The sequence below is a fragment of the Ranitomeya variabilis genome, chromosome 5 (genome assembly GCF_051348905.1).
Source record: "Ranitomeya variabilis isolate aRanVar5 chromosome 5, aRanVar5.hap1, whole genome shotgun sequence".
NCBI classification, from domain to species: Eukaryota; Metazoa; Chordata; class Amphibia; order Anura; family Dendrobatidae; genus Ranitomeya; species Ranitomeya variabilis.
In genome coordinates, this window is record NC_135236.1 from 242416718 (window position 1) to 242436667 (window position 19950).

General features: G+C 46.2%; 1 protein-coding gene across 2 annotated transcripts in view; it reads right to left on the minus strand.

Moving 5' to 3' along the window:
* Nucleotides 1-19950, minus strand: part of LOC143775604 (dual oxidase 1-like) — a 325016-nt gene that overhangs the window by 53255 nt on the left and 251811 nt on the right. For both annotated transcript variants that reach the window (XM_077263942.1, XM_077263940.1), the window contains one exon: nucleotides 2365-2492. In XM_077263942.1, the coding sequence (XP_077120057.1) occupies nucleotides 2365-2492 (128 nt within the window). The remainder of the gene's footprint in view (nucleotides 1-2364; nucleotides 2493-19950) is intronic.

Here is a 19950-nt window from a genome sequence, read left to right on the forward strand (position 1 = left end):
GATCCATAATTAGCATCCTTTTTTTAAAGGGTTGTCCAATACTGGACAACCCCATAAAGAGAACCTGTCATGTAAAAAAAAACACTTTGAACCTGCAGATATGGGATTAGCCTGGAGGTTAATAGTGTTCTGGCACAATGTGGCCGCCGCACTGAGATTCCCGCTGCTGGGAGGAAATTAACTTTATTCCTCATGGCAGCTTCAGTCTTACAGTTATAAGGGTGGCACCGGCACAGCTTCAGTCACCAGACTGTGCATAGAGAGCAGCGGCTGTAACCACACCCCTGGCAGTGACCAGCAGCAAGTTCATCATTAGGGCCGGTTGTCAGTCAGTGATGAGGACGCGGTTACGGTTACTGGTACCGCTCATTATTCAGATCTGTTTATACAGCATTCTCAGTGTGCTATAAATGGCATGATAACTATATTCTCTGGGTCGACAATTGTATTGATGCATTCTTATAAATTGTTTTATTTTTGCTAAAATGTTTCTAATGCTACTGTTATAATGTTCTATTTCCCAATGTGTTCTTGAATCTATGCTGCTTATAATACATAGAATAATTTTACCATTGACCTTATCGTTCAATTAGATTTATATAGGTACAGAGCCAGTTCCAGAGCTTTCAAACATTTTTCAGCAATTAGGGGTAAAAAGAGATAAAGCAAAATGTTAAGTTTTAGGTTTTATAAATTATACCATTATTATTGAAGAGAACCTTTCATTGAAGTACCACTTCATTTTGAAGCTTTATAACTTATAAGCTTTTAATACAGTCTATTTTTAATAAATATTTGCATTGTGAATTTGGTAGAACAAAAAAGTTAAAGCAGCCAGCTGATCATAGTTTGAGTCAGTATATGTGTGTGTGTATATATATATATATATATAGTACAGACCAAAAGTTTGGAAACACCTTCTCATTTAAAGATTTTTCTGTATTTTCATGACTATGAAAATTGTAAATTCACACTGAAGGCATAAAAACTATGAATTAACACATGTGGAATTATGTACTTAACAAAAAAATGTGAAACAACTGAAAATATGTCTTATATTCTAGGTTCTTCAAAGTAGCCACCCTTTGCTTTGATGACTGCTTTGCACACTCTTGGCATTCTCTTGATGAGCTTTAAGAGGTAGTCACCGGAAATGGTTTTCACTTCACAGGTGTGCCCTGTCAGGTTTAATAGGTGGGATTTCTTGCCTTATAAATGGGTTGGAACCATCAGTTGTGTTGAGCAGAAGTCTGGTGGATACACAGCTGATAGTCCTACTGAATAGACTCTTAGAATTTGTATTATGGCAAGAAAAAAAGCAGCTAAGTAAAGAAAAATGAGTGGCCATTATAACTTTAAGAAATGAAGGTCAGTCAGTCCGAAAAATTGGGAAAACTTTGAAAGTGTCCCCAACTGCAGTTGCCAAAACCATCAAGTGCTACAAAGAAACTGACTCACATGAGGACCGCCCCAGGAAAGGAAGACCAAGAGTCACCTCTGCTTCTGAGGATAAGTTTATCTGAGTCACCAGCCTCAGCAAGGAGAGTGATGGGGTGCTACGCCAGATGACCTGGCCTCCACAGTCACCAGACCTGAACCCAATCGAGATGGTTTGGGGTGAGCTGGACCACAGAGTGAAGGCAAAAGGGCCAACAAGTGCTAAGCATCTCTGGGAACTCCTTCAAGATTGTTGGAAGACCACTTCCGGTGACTACCTCTTGAAGTTCATCAAGAGAATGCCAAGAGTGTACAAAGCAGTCATCAGACATATTTTCAGTTGTTTCACACTTTTTTGTTAAGTATATAATTCCACATGTGTTAATTCATAGTTTTGATGCCTTCAGTGTGAATTTACAATTTTCTTAGTTATGAAAATACAGAAAAATCTTTAAATGAGAAGGTGTGTCCAAACTTTTGGTCTGTACTGTATGTATATATATATATATATATATATATATATATATATATATATATATATATACACACTGTATGTATATATATATATATATATATATATATATATATATATATATATATATATATATATATATGTACACTGTCATCAAACTTTTAGACGTCCTCTACTCCAAATGTGCATGTATGGGGTCAAACATGTCAGTCTAGTGGAGCAGATCAAAGAAAAGCTACCATGGACCTGCCTCGGACTAGTCATCTGAGATGCATGGTCCCTGGCTAACTGTTCAAAGCATGTGTCCTCAGAAATGCTGCAGTATTTCTGAAAAAAACACTCAGATGTAAAAACACTAGTGTCAGATTCATGCTGAAAGCTTTGCTTTAATATTAACAAATTAGGAAATTGCTATCTCTACAACTACCTTAGACATCATGTTATTAAAGGCTTACCAAAATATACATGATTATGTATAAGTGATGAGTGAACCAAAATCCACGAAAACTGATACGTCGAAAATGGTGGGAAGCAAAGACATACATCAATGCTAGAATACTCAAAAGCAGAATCCCAGTAAATCCTAGAAAAAAAATTTGTATAAACATTTACCATGTCTTCCATCAAAATCAAATTTATAAATTAAATGTTTTTTCCAACAGGTCAAATATAAACACTCTAAAGCTATTACTGCTCAATTTGTTATTTTAATTCCTTAAACCCTGAGGGTGGTTTGCACGTTAATGACCAGGCCAATTTTTACAATTCTGACCACTATCCATTTATGAGGTAATAACTCTGTAACACTTCAATGGATCCTGGTGATTCTGAGACTGTTTTCTTGAGACATATTGTACTTCATGATAGTGGTAAAATTTCTTTGATATGAGTTGCATTTGTTTGTGAACAAAACAGAAATTTGGTAAAAATTTAGAAAATGTCGCAAATTTTCCAACTTAGAATTTTCTTGCCCTTAAATCACAGAGATACAGTGGGGCAAAAAAGTATTTTGTCAGTCAGCAATAGTGCAAGTTCCACCACTTAAAAAGATGAGAGGCGTCTGTAATTTACATCATAGGTAGACCTCAACTATGGGAGACAAACTGAGAAAAAAAAATCCAGAAAATCACATTGTCTGTTTTTTTATCATTTTATTTGCATATTATGGTGGAAAATAAGTATTTGGTCAGAAACAAACAATCAAGATTTCTGGCTCTCACAAACCTGTAACTTCTTCTTTAAGAGTCTCCTCTTTCCTCCACTCATTACCTGTAGTAATGGCACCTGTTTAAACTTGTTATCAGTATAAAAAGACACCTGTGCACACCCTCAAACAGTCTGACTCCAAACTCCACTATGGTGAAGACCAAAGAGCTGTCAAAGGACACCAGAAACAAAATTGTAGCCCTGCACCAGGCTGGGAAGACTGAATCTGCAATAGCTAACTAGCTTGGAGTGAAGAAATCAACAGTGGGAGCAATAATTAGAAAATGGAAGACATTCAAGACCACTGATAATCTCCCTCGATCTGGGGCTCCCCGCATAATCCCACCCCGTGGGGTCAGAATGATCACAAGAACAGTGAGCAAAAATCCCAGAACCACGCGGGGGGACCTAGTGAATGAACTGCAGAGAGCTGGGACCAATGTAACAAGGCCTACCATAAGTAACACACTACGCCACCATGGACTCAGATCCTGCAGTGCCAGACGTGTCCCACTGCTTAAGCCAGTACATGTCCGGGCCCGTCTGAAGTTTGCTAGAGAGCATTTGGATGATCCAGAGGAGTTTTGGGAGAATGTCCTATGGTCTGATGAAACCAAACTGGAACTGTTTGGTAGAAACACAACTTGTCGTGTTTGGAGGAAAAAGAATACTGAGTTGCATCCATCAAACACCATACCTACTGTAAAGCATGGTGGTGGAAACATCATGCTTTGGGGCTGTTTCTCTGCAAAGGGGCCAGGACGACTGATCCGGGTACATGAAAGAATGAATGGGGCCATGTATCGTGAGATTTTGAGTGCAAACCTCCATCAGCAAGGGCATTGAATATGAAACGTGGCTGGGTCTTTCAACATGACAATGATCCAAAGCACACCGCCAGGGCAACGAAGGAGTGGCTTCGTAAGAAGCATTTCAAGGTCCTGGAGTGGCCTAGCCAGTCTCCAGATCTCAACCCTATAGAAAACCTTTGGAGGGAGTTGAAAGTCCGTGTTGCCAAGCGAAAAGCCAAAAACATCACTGCTCTAGAGGAGATCTGCATGGAGGAATGGGCCAACATACCAACAACAGTGTGTGGCAACCTTGTGAAGACTTACAGAAAACGTTTGACCTCTGTCATTACCAACAAAGGATATATTACAAAGCATTGAGATGAAATTTTGTTTCTGACCAAATACTTATTTTCCACCATAATATGCAAATAAAATGATAAAAAAACAGACAATTTGATTTTCTGGATTTTTTTTTCTCAGTTTGTCTCCCATAGTTGAGGTCTACCTATGATGTAAATTACAGACGCCTCTCATCTTTTTAAGTGGTGGAACTTGCATTATTGCTGACTGACTAAATACTTTTTTGCCCCACTGTATGTCACACAAAATACTTCATAAATAACATTTCCCACATTTCTACTTTACATCAGCACAAATTAGGAACCAAATTTTTTTTTTCCTAGGAAATTATAAGGGTATGTACACACATTGCTGCTTATTCACGGATTTTGCGCTCTTTTTCGTCAGTATTCCGCTGCAAAAATGCATAAAAATGCATACGTTATGCATCACCTCATTTTCAATGAATTCCGCAATTTTTGTGCACATGTTGAGGATTTTTCCGCAAATAAAATGCATGTGGAAAAATACGCAGCATGTTCATTAAGTTTGGGGAATTTTAGCGGATTTCCAACTATGTTACTGTTTTAGGAAGCTCCGGAAAAAAAACGCAAAAAATCCACGCAAAAAATGCAACAAAACCGCGAGTAAAGCATGAGAAAACCGCGTGCGGATTTTATGCGGTAAATTTTCTGGTTTTGCTCAGGAAATTTCCACATAAAATCCGGATGTTTGCATATACCCTAAGGGATAAAGTTGACCAGCAATTTCTCATTTTTATAACACTATTTTTTTTAGGGACCACATCACATTTGAAGTCACTTTGAGAGGTCTATATGATAGAAGGTATCCAAAAGCTACACCATTCTAAAAACTGCACCCCTCAAGGTGCTCAAAAGCACATTGAAGACGTTTATTAACCCTTCAGATGCTTCAAAGGAGTTTTTGGATTGTTGAAAAAAATGAACATTTAACTTTTTTTCACAAAAAATTTACTTCAGATTCAATTTTTTATTTTATTTTACCAAATGTAACAGTTGAAATTGGAACCAAAAATTGTTGTGCAATTTGTCCTGAGTATACTGATACCCCACTAAAAAGTTAAACAGCGCTCCTTTCTTTCTGAGCTCTGCCATGAGCCCAAACAGTGGTTTACCCCCATATGCAAAATTGGCTGGAATTGAGATAGGGCGCCATATCTCGTTTGGAGAGCCCCTGATGTGCCTAAACAATGGAAACCCCCCACAATGACACCATTTTGGAAACTAGACCCCCTCAAGGAACTAATCTAGATGTGTGGTGAGCACTTTGAACCCCCAAGTGCTTCACAAAAGTTTATAACGTAGAGCCGTGAAAATGAAAAATCATATTTTTTCCACAAAAATAATCTTTTCATCCCCACTTCTTTATTTTACCAAGGGTAGCAGGAGAAATTGGACCCCAAAAGTTGTTTTGGAATTTGTCTGGAGTACGCCGATATCCCATATGTAGGCACTACTACTTTTGAGGCACAGTGCAAAGCTCAGAAGGGAAGAGGTGCCACATTGGAATTCAGATTTTGCTGGAATGGTTTGAGGGTGCCATGTCACATTAGCAGAGCCCCTGAGGTGCCAGAACAACAGAAACCCCCTATATGTGAACTCATTTTACAAACTACACTCTCCAATTAATTAATCTAGTGGTGCAGGGATCATATTAACACCACATGTGCCTCGCATAATTTTATACCACTTAGTGGTGAAGAAAGAATAAATTACATTTTTACCACTAAAATTTAGTTTTAGCCCCAAGTTTTTAATTTCTCTAAGGGCTAATGGGAATTTTTTTGCAACAAACTGAGGTTTCTTTTTTCCTGAGTGGGCAAATACCCTACATGAAATCAGGAAATATTTTTTAGGCACAATGCAAAGCTCAGAAGGCAAGAAGCATCAGATTTTACTGTTATGGTTTGCAGGTGCTATGACCCACTGGGAGAGCCCATGAAGTGACAGAACGGCAGAACCCCCCATATATACCCCATTTTGCGAGCTACACCTCTCAATGAGTTCATCTAGGGGTGCAGTGATCATATTTACACCATGGCTGTGTCACAGAATTTTATACCATTGGGCAGTGCCACCAAAATTTAGTTTTAGCCAAAGATCTTACATTTTCACACAAGAAGTGGGTTAACATGGCACCAAAATTTGTCCCACAATGTCTATTGAACGGGGCAATATCCCATATGTGGCTGTACAGTACTACTTAGCCATACAGATACTCGGGAGGAACAGATCACAATTTGCCTATTCAAGTAAATAGGTCTGTGCATACAGTGCCTTGCGAAAGTATTTTGCCCCCTGGAACTTTTCAAACTTTTCCCACATATCATGCTTCAAACATAAAGATACCAAATGTAAATTTTTGGTAAAGAATCAACAACAAGTGGAACACAATTGTGAAGTTGAACGAAATTTATTGGTTATTTAAAATTTTTGTGGAAATTCAAAAACTGAAAAGTGGGGCATGCAATATTATTTGGCCCCTTTATTTCAGTGCAGCAAACTCACTCCAGAAGCTCATTGTGGATCTCTGAATGATCCAATGTTGTCGTAAATGCCTAATGATGATAAGTATAAGCACAGGACCGGCTCGAGAGATTACGGCGCCCTAGGCGAAACTTTTAACATACCTCCCAACTTTTGAAGATGGGAAAGAGGGACAAAGTTTGCGGCGCGCTTTGTACACCGTGGCAAGTTTTAGGCCACGCCTCTGACCACACCCATTCATAACTAGCCACACCCATATCCACGTCCCAACCACACCCATTTAGCACTGCTGATCACACTGTTTCATAAAGAATAATTCTAAACAAAAAAATATGGCCACACAGTGCTCCATACTGTATAATGGCCACACATGATGCTCCATACTGTATAATGGCCACACATGATGCTCCATACTGTATAATGGCCACACATGATGCTCCATACTGTATAATGACCACACATGATGCTCCCTACTGTATATTGGCCACACATGATACTTCGTACCGTATAATGGCCACACATAGCTTCTCCTACACACGCGTCTGTGCTCCGTACACACGCGCTCCACTCCATACACCTCCTACACACGCAGCTCCGCTCCATACACCTCGTACACATTTAGCTCCGCTCCATAACCTCATACACACACGACTCCGCTCCGTACACCTCATACACACACGGCTCCGCTCCATACACCTCATACACATTCAGCTCTGCTCCATACACCTTTTGCCTTTTGAAAAGATTTTTTATAATTTTTTCTATTTTTTCTCTGGCGCCGCCTTAGGGTCGGCGACCTAGACGGCTGCCTAGTTCGCCTATACGTTCGGGCTGGCCCTGTATAAGCCTGTGTGTAATCAAGTCTCCATATAAATGCACCTGCTCTGCGATAGTCTCAGGGTTCTGTTTGAAGCACAGAAAGCATCATGAAGACCAAGGAACACAACAGACAGGTCCGTGATACTGATTTAGATACAAAATGATTTCCAAATCTATAGAGTTTAATCCTCCTATAGAGTTTAAAGGGAACCTGTCACCACGTTTTTGGAAGATGGGATAAAAATAGCGTTATATAGGGGCAGAGGTGGGCGTTACATTAGTGTGTTTGTTATGCGTTTATTACCCACCTAAGTTGCCGAAATACCTTTGCAAAGTCTCCGTTTTCGCCTGTCAATCAGGCTGGTCTGGTCAGATGGGCGTGGTGTCTTCCCCCAGATCTTGTTTAGTTTTCCGTTGGTGGCGTAGTGGTGTGCGCATGCCCAAGGTCCCGAATCCTCTGCCAGGGGATTTCAAAGAGCGCGGTGTCCGTTATTGCATTGGTGATCGGTGGGCGCGGCCATCTTCCTTTGGCCGCGCGTGCGCAGAAGCGGCGCTCTGCTTGCCGCGGCGCTCTGCTGGCCGCGGCTTCAGGAAAATGGCCGCCGCGATATCCATCTGCACACGCGCGGCATCCCGCGGCCATTTTCCTGATGCCGCGGCCAGCAGAGCGCCGCTTCTGCGCACGCGCGGCCAAAGGAAGATGGCCGCGCCCACCGATCACCAATGCAATAACGGACACCGCGCTCTTTGAAATCCCCTGGCAGAGGATTCGGGACCTTGGGCATGCGCACACCACTACGCCACCAACGGAAAACTACGCAAAATCTGGGGGAAGACAACGCCCATCTGACCAGACCAGCCTGATTGACAGGCGAAAACGGAGACTTTGCAAAGGTATTTCGGCAACTTAGGTGGGTAATAAACGCATAACAAACACACTAATGTAACGCCCACCTCTGCCCCTATTTAACGCTATTTTTATCCCATCTTCCAAAAACATGGTGACAGGTTCCCTTTAAGTCCTGTTTTTCTCTGAAGAGGCAATTTGCATATAAAATTTCCCAGAGGAGCATTGCACGGCGAATAAGCCTCCTTACCTTGACAAGCCAGAGCTGGAATGTCATTCTCCATAAGGAGAAACGTTACCCCTTAGACCCCAGTCCAGAGCCTCTCATCTAGCCAAATTAGTTCTCATACTTCGCACTGACGAGGGCCAACAGCCCGAAACACCGTGTCTGCGAATTGAGACACTGATTTGGCTTTTATCCTAAGTCATATTGCACGACTCGTTAAAGGGTTGATTGTGACTTGTAGGATCGCTACTTCCAACAGGTGGCACTATAGAGTTAAAGTCCTCTTTTTCTCTGAAGAGGCAATTTGCATATTAAATTTCCCAGAGGAGCATTGCTCGGCAAATAAGCCTCCTTACCTTGACAAGCTAGGGCTGGTATGTCACTCTCCATAAGGAGGAACATTACCCCTTAGACCCCAGTCCAGAGCCTCTCATCTAGCCAAATTAGTTCTCATACTTTGCACTGACGAGGGCCAACAGCCCGAAACACAGTGTCTGTGAATTGAGATACTGATTTAGCTTTTATCCTAAGTCATATTGCATGAATCGTTAAAGGGTTGATTATGACTTGTAGGATCGCTACTTTCAACAGGTGGCGCTATAGAGTTTAAGTCCTCTTTTTCTCTGTAGAGGCAATTTGCATTCCAAAACTTTAAACATCCCAAGGAGCACTATGCAAGCGATCATATTGAAATGGAAGGAGTATCATACAACTGCAAATCTACCAAGACCCGGCTGTCCCTCTAAACATTCATCTCAAATAAGGAGAAGATTGATCAGAGATGCAGCCCAGAGGCCCATGATGAATCTGGATGAACTGCAGAGATCTACAGCTGAGGTGGGACATTCTGTCCATAGGACAACAATCAGTCGTACACTGCACAAATCTGGCCTTTATGGAACAGTGGCAAGGAGAAAGCCATTTCACAAGGATATCCATAAAAAGTGTTGTTTAAAGTTTGCAACAAGCCACCTGGGAGACACACCAAACATGTGGATGAAGGTGCTCTGGTCAGATGAAACCAATATCAAACTTTCTGGCAACAATGCCAAACCATATGTTTGGCGTAAAGGCAACACAGCTCATCACCATCAACACACCATCCCCACTGTCAAACATGGTGGTGGCAGCATCATGGTTTGGGCCTGCTTTTCTTCAGCAGTGACAGGGAAGATGGATAAAACTCATGGGAAGATGGATGAAGCCAAATACAGGAACATTCTTGAAGAAAACCTGTTGGAGTCTGCAAAAGACCTGAGACTGAGATGGAGATTTGTCTTCCAACAAGACAATGATCCCAAACATAAAGCAATATCTACAATGGAATGGTTCACAAATAAACATATCCTGGTGTTAGAATGGCCAAGTTAAGGTCCAGACCTCAATACAATCGAGAATCTATGGAAAGAGCTGAAAACTGCTGTTCACAAGCGATCTCCATCAAACCTCACTGAGCTCGAGTTGTTTGCCAAGGAAGAATGGGCAAGAATTTCAGTCTCTCAATGTACAAAACTGAAAGAGACATACCCCAAGCGACTTGCAGCTGTTATTGCAGCAAAAGGTGGCGCAACAAAGTATTAAGTTAAAAGGACCGAATAATAATGCACGCCACACTTTTCAGTTTTTGAATTTTCACAAAAATTTAAAATAGCCAATAAATTTCATTCAAATTCACAATTGTGTTCCACTTGTTGTTGATTCTTCACCAAAAATTTACATTTGGTATCTTTATGTCTGAAGCTTGATATGTGGGAAAAGGTTGAAAAGTTCCAGGGGGCCGAATACTTTCGCAAGGCATTGTATGTCTGTGTGTTTCTATGGACCTTGTGTCCGTGGGCAAAACACGCTGACATGGCCATTTTCTAATTTCAGCATGGGCCAAAAAAAAATCCCGCATATGTGCATACACATAACAAACATGGTTTTCATCCATATGACAAGCATTGGCGCCAGGGAAGAAGCGTTACAGTAAGCGCTGTTCCCCAGCGCCATGTGCGAGCAGAGGAAAATCAGAGATATATTTAAGTGATAAAAAAGACAGCAGGCAGCAGCTAATGGGACCATTTCTCCCATCAGCCTACCCCTGCTGCTGCTAATAACAGTGACAGCAGGAGCAGCTGATGGGGGTATTCATCAGCCACCACCTGCACTCTAAATAACTAAATAAATGAAAAAAATGGCATGGGTTCCCCTGTATTTTCTATAACCAGCTAGTCAAAACTCACAGCTGGGGGCTGCAACCTTCAACTGTCATTTTCAGCACGATTGGTTATCAAGAATAGAGGGGTTCCCAGCTCCTCCTTATCTCCTGAAAACAAATCAGGCAATCTAATGGGGGGTTCAGAAGGCTCCAGAGAAACATCCCAACCCCCAGCCCCCAGGGCCCCTGCAGAAAAGGCCCCTTGCACAGTAGCAGCTAAATGCTGCTGAGACTGTGCCATGGTCCGTTGCTCTACATTAAGCTTTTGAAACATGTAAGTCAGGTGTTTAACCTGCTCAGACAGAGCCTGAAGGGGATCCATATTTCCCCCACAGGAGCAGAGAAAAAAAAGGCAAAGCTGTAGATAAATGGGTGGGTTATAATATCAGGATCTGCCAGGCGAACACTCAACAGGAGCCTGAGCGGTTCGAGCTCAGAGTCACAGATGCCCCAGGACTGTTGGAGGCACCCACACTGTCCAGGAACTGAGGGCAGCGACAGTGTTACCGAATGCAGGCAGAGCAACCGGGAGTGAGAGAGTAGAATGCAGGAACAGGACCTGTGATCACGTGACCACAGGTCACAAGTGAAGGGGCGGGGCTTAGAGCAAAGCCGCCGAAGGGGACAGCAGAGCGCACAGCAGAATCCCAAGGTTCAGAGAGGAATGGTAACTACGGGACACCAGAGAAGGAAGGGCACCGGGGAAGAGTAGTCAAGGCAAGCCGAGGTCAGGGAAGCCGAGTCAGACGAGTTAGTACAGAATCAGAAGCAAAAACCCTAGGACATAGCCAAAGTCAGAAACCAAAGAAGCAGATGAGGTACCGAGTCAGTAGGCAAAATCCCAATGGGGAACAATCCAGGTCAAAACCAAACAGACAGGAGAGGACTCAGGCACTAAAGCACAGGCACACAGGTGTCGATGTACTCAGCCAAGGGCAAAAGTATAACCGACGATGCCTAGACCCACAAAGAGGCTATAAAAAGCTTCGCTGAAACTAAAGGGAGGCTCCCAAGATTAACCCCAGCAGCTCCAGACCTAAGCATCCCAGGCAAACCATGACATATTGACCCCCAAGCCTAAAAAAAGCAGCCCACACCTGCCCAGAAAAGTCACATCTATTAGATGCAGCAATTCTGTTGCCTGGCCCGGCTCTTCCCACTTGCCCTGTAGTGGTGGCAAGTGGGGTTCATATTTGTTGAGTTGATGTCACGTTTGTATTGTCAGGTCACATCAAGCGCATGGCTTAGTAATGGAGAAGTGTCTATAAGACACCTATCCATTACTAATCCTATAGTTACATGGTAAATAAAGACACAGCCAGAATAAAGTCTTTTATTAGAAATAAAACAAAACACAGCTTTACTCTTTTATTTAAAAATAACAAACACAGTTATACTCACCTAATGCCTATTCCATCGAAGCCCTCATTCTCCTGTAGTAAAATAAAAATAAAACAAAAATATATCCCTCACCTATTCCTCCCTCTGTTGTTCTGTTCCACGCTGTAATCCAAGTCTGGGGGATAATTAGTTTTTAACCTTGATGGTGCCAAGATGTGACCGTCCAGGCTGAGAACCACTGGTGAACGAGCTGCTGGGAATGCAGCATCATTGACCGGGGGCGATGTCATAGAGGTTACCTCTGGTCACTGAGACTCCGTTCCCAGCCAGGCTGAACTGCGGTGACGTCGGCGAGATCTGCGCTAACACTGTGAGTGCAAAGGTGACATCATGAGCCCTCACGGTGCTAGTGGGGATCTCACCAGATCTTGCGGCAGCTCAGCCCAGCTGGGAATGAAGTCTCAGTGAACAGATGTGTCTTCTATAGTGTTGAGCATTCCGATACCGCAAGTATCGGGTATCGGCCGATACTTGCGGTATCGGAATTCCGATACCGGGATTCCGATACTTGCCGCGTATCGGATACCGGAATCGGAAGTTCCAAGATTCAAAATACAGAAATACAGCCAATGAGAATGATTCCAAGTGTGGGCACATCCTGTTTAGCATGGAGGGCATGAAACTACTGGCAAGGCTGTGATTGGCTGCTGAAATGATGTCATGATGCAGTTTAAAAGTCGCTGGCGCCATTTTGCGATCACTCTGCTGTGAATTCAGTTAGTGACAGGACGCTGTTTGCTGACTGAGGGACAGTTTAGAGATAGCGATTTGCTTCTTTGTGCTTTCCAAAGGCTAATTTAGCAACCGCTGTGTTCACCTACTATTCACCTTGCTTTTGCCTTGTAGCGCTGTTTTCACAGCGATCTGCAAGGTCTGTGTGTGTGTGTGTGTGAGTGCAGCCCACTCTCTAGTCTGAGTGCAGCCACATAGGCCATCCATAGCTGGTTGTATTCAGTTCAGGGAGGGTGGTTCATTGCCTCATACTGTTCTTTTTTTTTTTTTTTTCAAGTAGTGTAGTTTGCTGCTAATTTATTCAAAAAAATCCTATTAGTGTCTTTCCACCCGTCTCCAGCTAATTTGTGGAAAAACACTACATAGGATAACGTAGAGGAGGGTTTTTGGGCCTTGCAGCACCGTTTACGGCTGTCTGCACGGTCTCCGTGTGATTGCAGCTCGCCCTGTAGTCTGTGAGCAGCCATAGCCTGGTTGTCTCCAGCTCAGGGTTGTTCACTGCGTCATACCGCCAAATCAATTTTCATTTTGTTTTAAGTAGTGCAGGCTGCTGCACATTTTTTCAAAAAATTCCTATTAGTGTCTTTCCACCCGTCTCCAGCTAATTTGTGGAAAAACACTACATAGGATAATGTAGAGGAGGGTTTTTGGGCCTTGCAGCGCCGTTTACGGCTGTCTGCACGGTCTCCGTGTGACTGCAGCTCGCCCTGTAGTCTGTGAGCAGCCATAGTCTGGTTGTCTCCAGCTCAGGGTTGTTCACTGCGTCATACCGCCAAATCAATTTTCATTTTGTTTTAAGTAGTGCAGGCTGCTGCACATTTTTTAAAAAAATTCCTATTAGTGTCTTTCCACCCGTCTCCAGCTAATTTGTGGAAAAACACTACATAGGATAACGTAGAGGAGGGTTTTTGGGCCTTGCAGCGCCGTTTACGGCTGTCTGCACGGTCTCCGTGTGACTGCAGCTCGCCCTGTAGTCTGTGAGCAGCCATAGCCTGGTTGTCTCCAGCTCAGGGTTCTTCACTGCGTCATACCGCCAAATCAATTTTCATTTTGTTTTAAGTAGTGCAGGCTGCTGCACATTTTTCCAAAAAATCCTATTAGTGTCTTTCCACCCGTCTCCAGCTAACTTGTGGAAAAACACTACATAGGATAACGTAGAGGAGGGTTTTTGGGCCTTGCAGCGCCGTTTACGTCTGTCTGCACAGTCTCCGTGTGACTGCAGCTCTATCCGTTGTCAGTTCAGCCCCCAAAAAATAAATAAATAATAAAGTTCACCAAACACACCAGTTACACCACTTTACATTTGTGTAGGCCACATTAGCTCATATTAAAGTCTAGTCCACACTTTAGAAAATTAGTGTTTCTTATACCTGTTAGGAGGAGTTGCTCAGGAATAAGCACACAAAGCCGTACTTTTCTGCTTATCTTTATCAGTCAACCAAGATGAAGAAGGCAGTGAGTAAGGCACGTGGGTGTGGGCGCGGAGCAGGGAGGGGACGTGGGGATTCTATGCCTGCTGCGGGCACCGGTGACTCATCAGCACCCACTTTCACCAGGCAACAGTCATTCATGCGCAGCTTTGTGTCAGAGCGCCGTACACCGCTGCTGCGTGAAGACCAAATTGAAGCCGTTGTCGGATGGATGGCAGCTAATGCATCAACTTCAATTAGTGCCACATCCTCTCAGACACAGAGCACTGGAGAGCAGCCATCTGTCTCTTCACCACCTGCCAAATTGCCCAGGCAGACAGAGAGCCCAGGACAGGAGCCGTCTCTACTTCTTTTCTCTGAATCTCTTGGCTTGGAAACAGGGGGCCAGCCAAGCAGCATTGGAGAAATGGAAGAAGAGGCAGGGTGCAGTGATGCCCAACAGCTTTTTCTCTCTTCCTCTGAAGAGGCGGGTGGGCCAGTGGCTCCGGTCACCACATCGCAGGCCGCATCAGCTGATGATGACACTCAGGTGCCACTTACTGGTGCGTGCTCTGCTGCTGAGACTACCCAGGAGGAGCAGTTGGGGGCAGAGGGTAGTGTAGATGATGAGGTCCTTGACCCATCTTGGCGTGAGGGACAGGAAGGTGGTGGGAGCAGCTCTGAGGAAGAGATTCCCCGTACGGCCCAAAGAGGGAGAGGGAGGGGGAAGACTGCGGATCCTGCAGCCTCCGCTTTGGCACCCGTTAGGAGCATGTCTCTTCCAAAAGCCAAAAAGGGCGCTCCCAAGACTTGCAGTGCCTGGGCCTTTGTTGACACAGTTGCAGATGACATTTGCTATGTCAAATGCAAGGTGTGTCATCACAAAGTAAAAAGAGGTCGAAATGTCAGCAGCCTCAATACCTCCAACATGTGGAAACATGTGCGCACCAGGCACCCGGCGTTGTTAGAAAAACACACTGAAGAGCTAGGCCAACCAACAGCGGCAGCTACCACCTCTTCAGCTCGTGTTGCCTCTTCCTCCAGCTCACACGCAGCTGGTTTGGCTTCCTCCCAGGATCGCCGCGGAAGAACCTCTGGCCCTGTTGTCCAGAGACCCGCTGTAATTCCACCCGCAGCACCACTTTCCCAGTCATCCACACACTCCCAGCCCAGTCTACAGCCATCGGTAGTACAGGCATGGGAGAAAAGGCGGCCTTTCTCGTCAAACCACCCACGAGCACAGGCTCTGACTGCAGGCATTGCCAAACTTCTGTCACTGGAAATGCTGTCATTCAGGCTGGTGGAGACTGACAGCTTCCGTGACTTGATGTCATTGGCAGTCCCACAGTACAATGTGCCCAGCCGCTTTTACTTCAGCAGGCAAGCCGTCCCTGCCCTGCACAAGCATGTGGAGGGACACATAAAACACGCGCTACTGAACGCCGTCAGTAGCAAGGTCCACCTCACCACCGATGCGTGGACCAGTCAACATGGACAGGGGCGATACCTTTCCCTCACTGCCCATTGGGTTAATGTCGTTGAGCCGGGTACAGACCGTGCGAGTGGCGCAGGACGTGTCCTGCCCACTCCAAGGATTGCAGGAATCCATTCTGTACGCATTGACTCCTCCTCTTACACCAGTTCCTCAGAATCATCGCTGCAGGAGCCGTCACAGTCCACCTCCACATGGACCCGTGATGAACGTGTACCTGTTACGACCGACATGAGCACAGCCGTGGCCAAACGTCAACAGGCCGTCTTGAAATTAATTTTTTTGGGGAATCGTAGCCACACAGCGCAGGAGCTCTGGAATGCCATCAAGCAGGAGAGCGATGTGTGGTTTGTGCCAGCGAATCTCCAGCCAGGCATGGTAGTGTGTGATAATGGCCGAAATCTGGTGGCAGCTCTGGGCCTCGGCAACCTCACTCACATCCCATGTCTGGCACATGTGCTCAATTTGGTCGTGCAGAGCTTTTTGAGGGACTATCCGGATCTTGATGCACTGCTGCACAAGGTCCGCCTAGAGTGTGCTCACTTGCGGCGTTCCAGCACGGCAAAAGCGCGCATTGCGGCTCTGCAGCGCCGACACCGCCTGCCGGAACATCGCATCATATGTGACCTACCTACCAGGTGGAATTCCATGTTACATATGTTGGAGCGGTTGTGTGAGCAGCAGCAAGCTGTAATGGAGTACCAGCTGCTTCAGGCGCAAAGAAGTCGCACTCAGCGCCATACAGACTTCACAACCACAGAGTGGGCCACTATGAATGACGTCTGCCAGGTTTTGCGTCCCTTTGATTATTCCACGCGGATGGCGAGTGCAGATGATGCACTAGTCAGCATGACTGTCCCCCTTATCTGCCTGCTTGAAAAATCACTGCAAGCGCTAAGGGATGATGTTGTGGAAGAGGTGGAGGAAGAGGATTCACCATTTCCATCATCTTCTGGACAGTCAGCGCCACGTGGTTCCTCACAAACGCGTAGGCAGGGGACAGTTTGTGAGGAGGATGAGGAGGAGTCAATGGAGGAGGAAGACATCCGTCCAGAGGAGGGAGTTACCGAATTGTCCAGTACTCAGTGTGTACAGCGAGGGTGGGGTGATGACGAGCGGGCAGATATCACGCCTCCAGCAGGGGACAGCGTTTCTTGGGCAGTTGGCAGTCTGCAGCACATGGTGGATTACATGCTGCAGTGCCTGAGAAACGACCGCCGCATCGCCCACATTCTCAACATGTCTGATTATTGGGTGTTCACCCTCCTCGATCCTCGCTACCGGGACAACGTAGAAAGCCTCATCACACCGTTGAACCGGGAGCGAAAAATGCGGGAGTACCAAGACACACTGGTCAATTCCATCATCTTCTCCATTCCAACTGAGAGAAGTGCTGCTAGTGCATTCCAAAGCAGCTCAGTGCGTCCAGGCAGTGGTGGAGGCTCTGCACAAAGAGGGAGCAGAAGCAGTGCCTCTGCCCAAGGCAAGACCAGTATGGCCCAACTGTGGCACAGTTTTCTGTGCCCCCCACAAAAGTCTACACCATCACAGACGGCTCCAGTCAGCAGGAGGCAACGGTTCCGTCAGATGGTGACAGACTACATGTCTTGCCCTCTTGCTGTACTCCCAGACGGCTCTTCCCCTTTCAAGTTTTGGGTCTCAAAGCTGGATACATGGCCAGAGCTAAGCCAGTATGCATTGGAGGTGCTGTCTTGCCCTGCGGCCAGTGTATTATCGGAACGTGTCTTTAGTGCTGCAGGTGGTGTACTAACTGACCGTCGCATGCGACTATCCTCCGATAACGTTGACCGGCTTACTTTCCTGAAAATGAACAAGGCCTGGATCTCGCAGGAATTTGCCACTCCTCCTCCTGATTAAATAATTAGGTCACTGTATACGTTATCCAGGTCTCCTGTTGTGTTCATCTTTCTACCACCTGAACTTAAATTCCTGGGCTCCAACACCGCCAGTTGAGGCTCAGAAGTGCCGTCTGCACAGTCAAAACATACGACCCAGTGTTCTTGGGTTTCAGTAACGTCAGCTGATCCCCAGCTGTGTAGCTGGCAATGTGTCATGCGACCGCCACGCTGACACAACAACTGAAATGTAAGGGAATCTGTCCCCCCCCCCAAGGCGTTTGTTACTGAAAGAGCCTCCTTGTGCAGCAGTAATGCTGCACAAGGAAAAGGTAGCTATTTTGGTTTAGCTCCTTGCACACGCAGAACTTAACACTTATAAAATGTGTCCACTGATACCGTAAAACCGTCCCGGAGGTGGGACTTTCCTTCGTAATATGACGCAGCACAGCCGTCATTCCTCCCCCCCCGGCGCCGCGCCCCGGCTCCTCAGCGTTGTTTGATTCCGTCCCGGAGCCTGCGCTGTTATGTTATCCCGTGGCCAGGCACACTTAGCGCTGCCCGTCTTCTGGCATCATTTGGTGTCAGGATGGCTGCGCCTGTGCGGCCGCGCTGGCCGAGGGCCCGCCTCGCAGTGTCTTCTGATTTAATCCCACTGGGGGCCTGGGATCCATGGACATGCGCACTGCATATCTGAACCTCCACCTCTCACTCATCTCCCTACGGCTTCTTCAGACTGTTCGGTGTCAGCTGGTCCCTAATAGCATGCCACGGCCGTGACACCGCACAGTCTTAAGAAGCCGTAGGGAGGGGAGTGAGAGGCGAGGATATGCACTGCGCATGGCCATGGATCCCAGGCCCCCAGTGGGATAAAATCAGAAGACACTGCGAGGCGGGCTCTCGGCCAGCGCGGCCGCACAGGCGCAGCCAGCCTGACACCAAATGATGTCAGAAGATGGGCAGCGCTAAGTGTGCCTGGCCAAGGGATAACATAACAGCGCAGGCTCCGGGACGGAATCAAACTACGCTGAGGAGCCGGGGCGCGGCGCCCGGGGGGGAGGAATGACGGCTGTGCTGCGTCATATTACGAAGGAAAGTCCCACCTCCGGGACGGTTTCACGGTTTCAGGGGACACACTTTATAAGTGTTTAGTTCTGTGTTTGCAAGGAGCATGATGAAAAGAGCCACCTTTTCCTTTTGCATCTTTTGTGCTGCACAAGCTGGCTCTTTCAGCTACAAACGCCTTGGGGGGGGGTTAAAGGTTCCCTTTCGACTTTCTCAGGCTTCGGCCTACATTGTGTTCCTCTGCTTTTCCACCTGTCCCTGGGCTCCAACACCGCTAGTTGTTGCCTGGTAGTGCTGTACGCACAGTCAACAGTCCCTCCTCTGTTATTGGGGTTCAGTAACGTCAGCTGTTCCCCTGATGTGTGTGTGGCAATCCCTCCTACCTCCTCCACCTCCTCCTCCTCCACCTGTCCCTGGGCTCCAACACCGCTAGTTGTTGCCTGGTAGTGCTATACGCACAGTCCCAACAGTCCCTCCTCTGTTATTGGGGTTCAGTAACGTCAGCTGTTCCCCTGCTGTGTGTGTGGCAATCCCTCCTACCTCCTCCACCTCCTCCTCCACCTGTCCCTGGGCTCCAACACCGCTAGTTGTTGCCTGGTAGTGCTGTACGCACTGTCCCAACAGTCCCTCCTCTGTTATTGGGGTTCAGTAACGTCAGCTGTTCCCCTGCTGTGTGTGTGGCAATCCCTCCTATCTCCTCCACCTCCTCCTCCTCCACCTGTCCCTGGGCTCCAACACCGCTAGTTGTGGCCTGGTAGTGCTGTACGCACAGTCAACAGTCCCTCCTCTGTTATTGGGGTTCAGTAACGTCAGCTGTTCCCCTGCTGTGTGTGTGGCAATCCCTCCTACCTCCTCCACCTCCTCCTCCTCCACCTGTCCCTGGGCTCCAACACCGCTAGTTGTTGCCTGGTAGTGCTGTACGCACAGTCCCAACAGTCCCTCCTCTGTTATTGGGGTTCAGTAACGTCAGCTGTTCCCCTGCTGTGTGTGTGGCAATCCCTCCTATCTCCTCCACCTCCTCCTCCTCCACCTGTCCCTGGGCTCCAACACCGCTAGTTGTTGCCTGGTAGTGCTGTACGCACAGTCAACAGTCCCTCCTCTGTTATTGGGGTTCAGTAACGTCAGCTGTT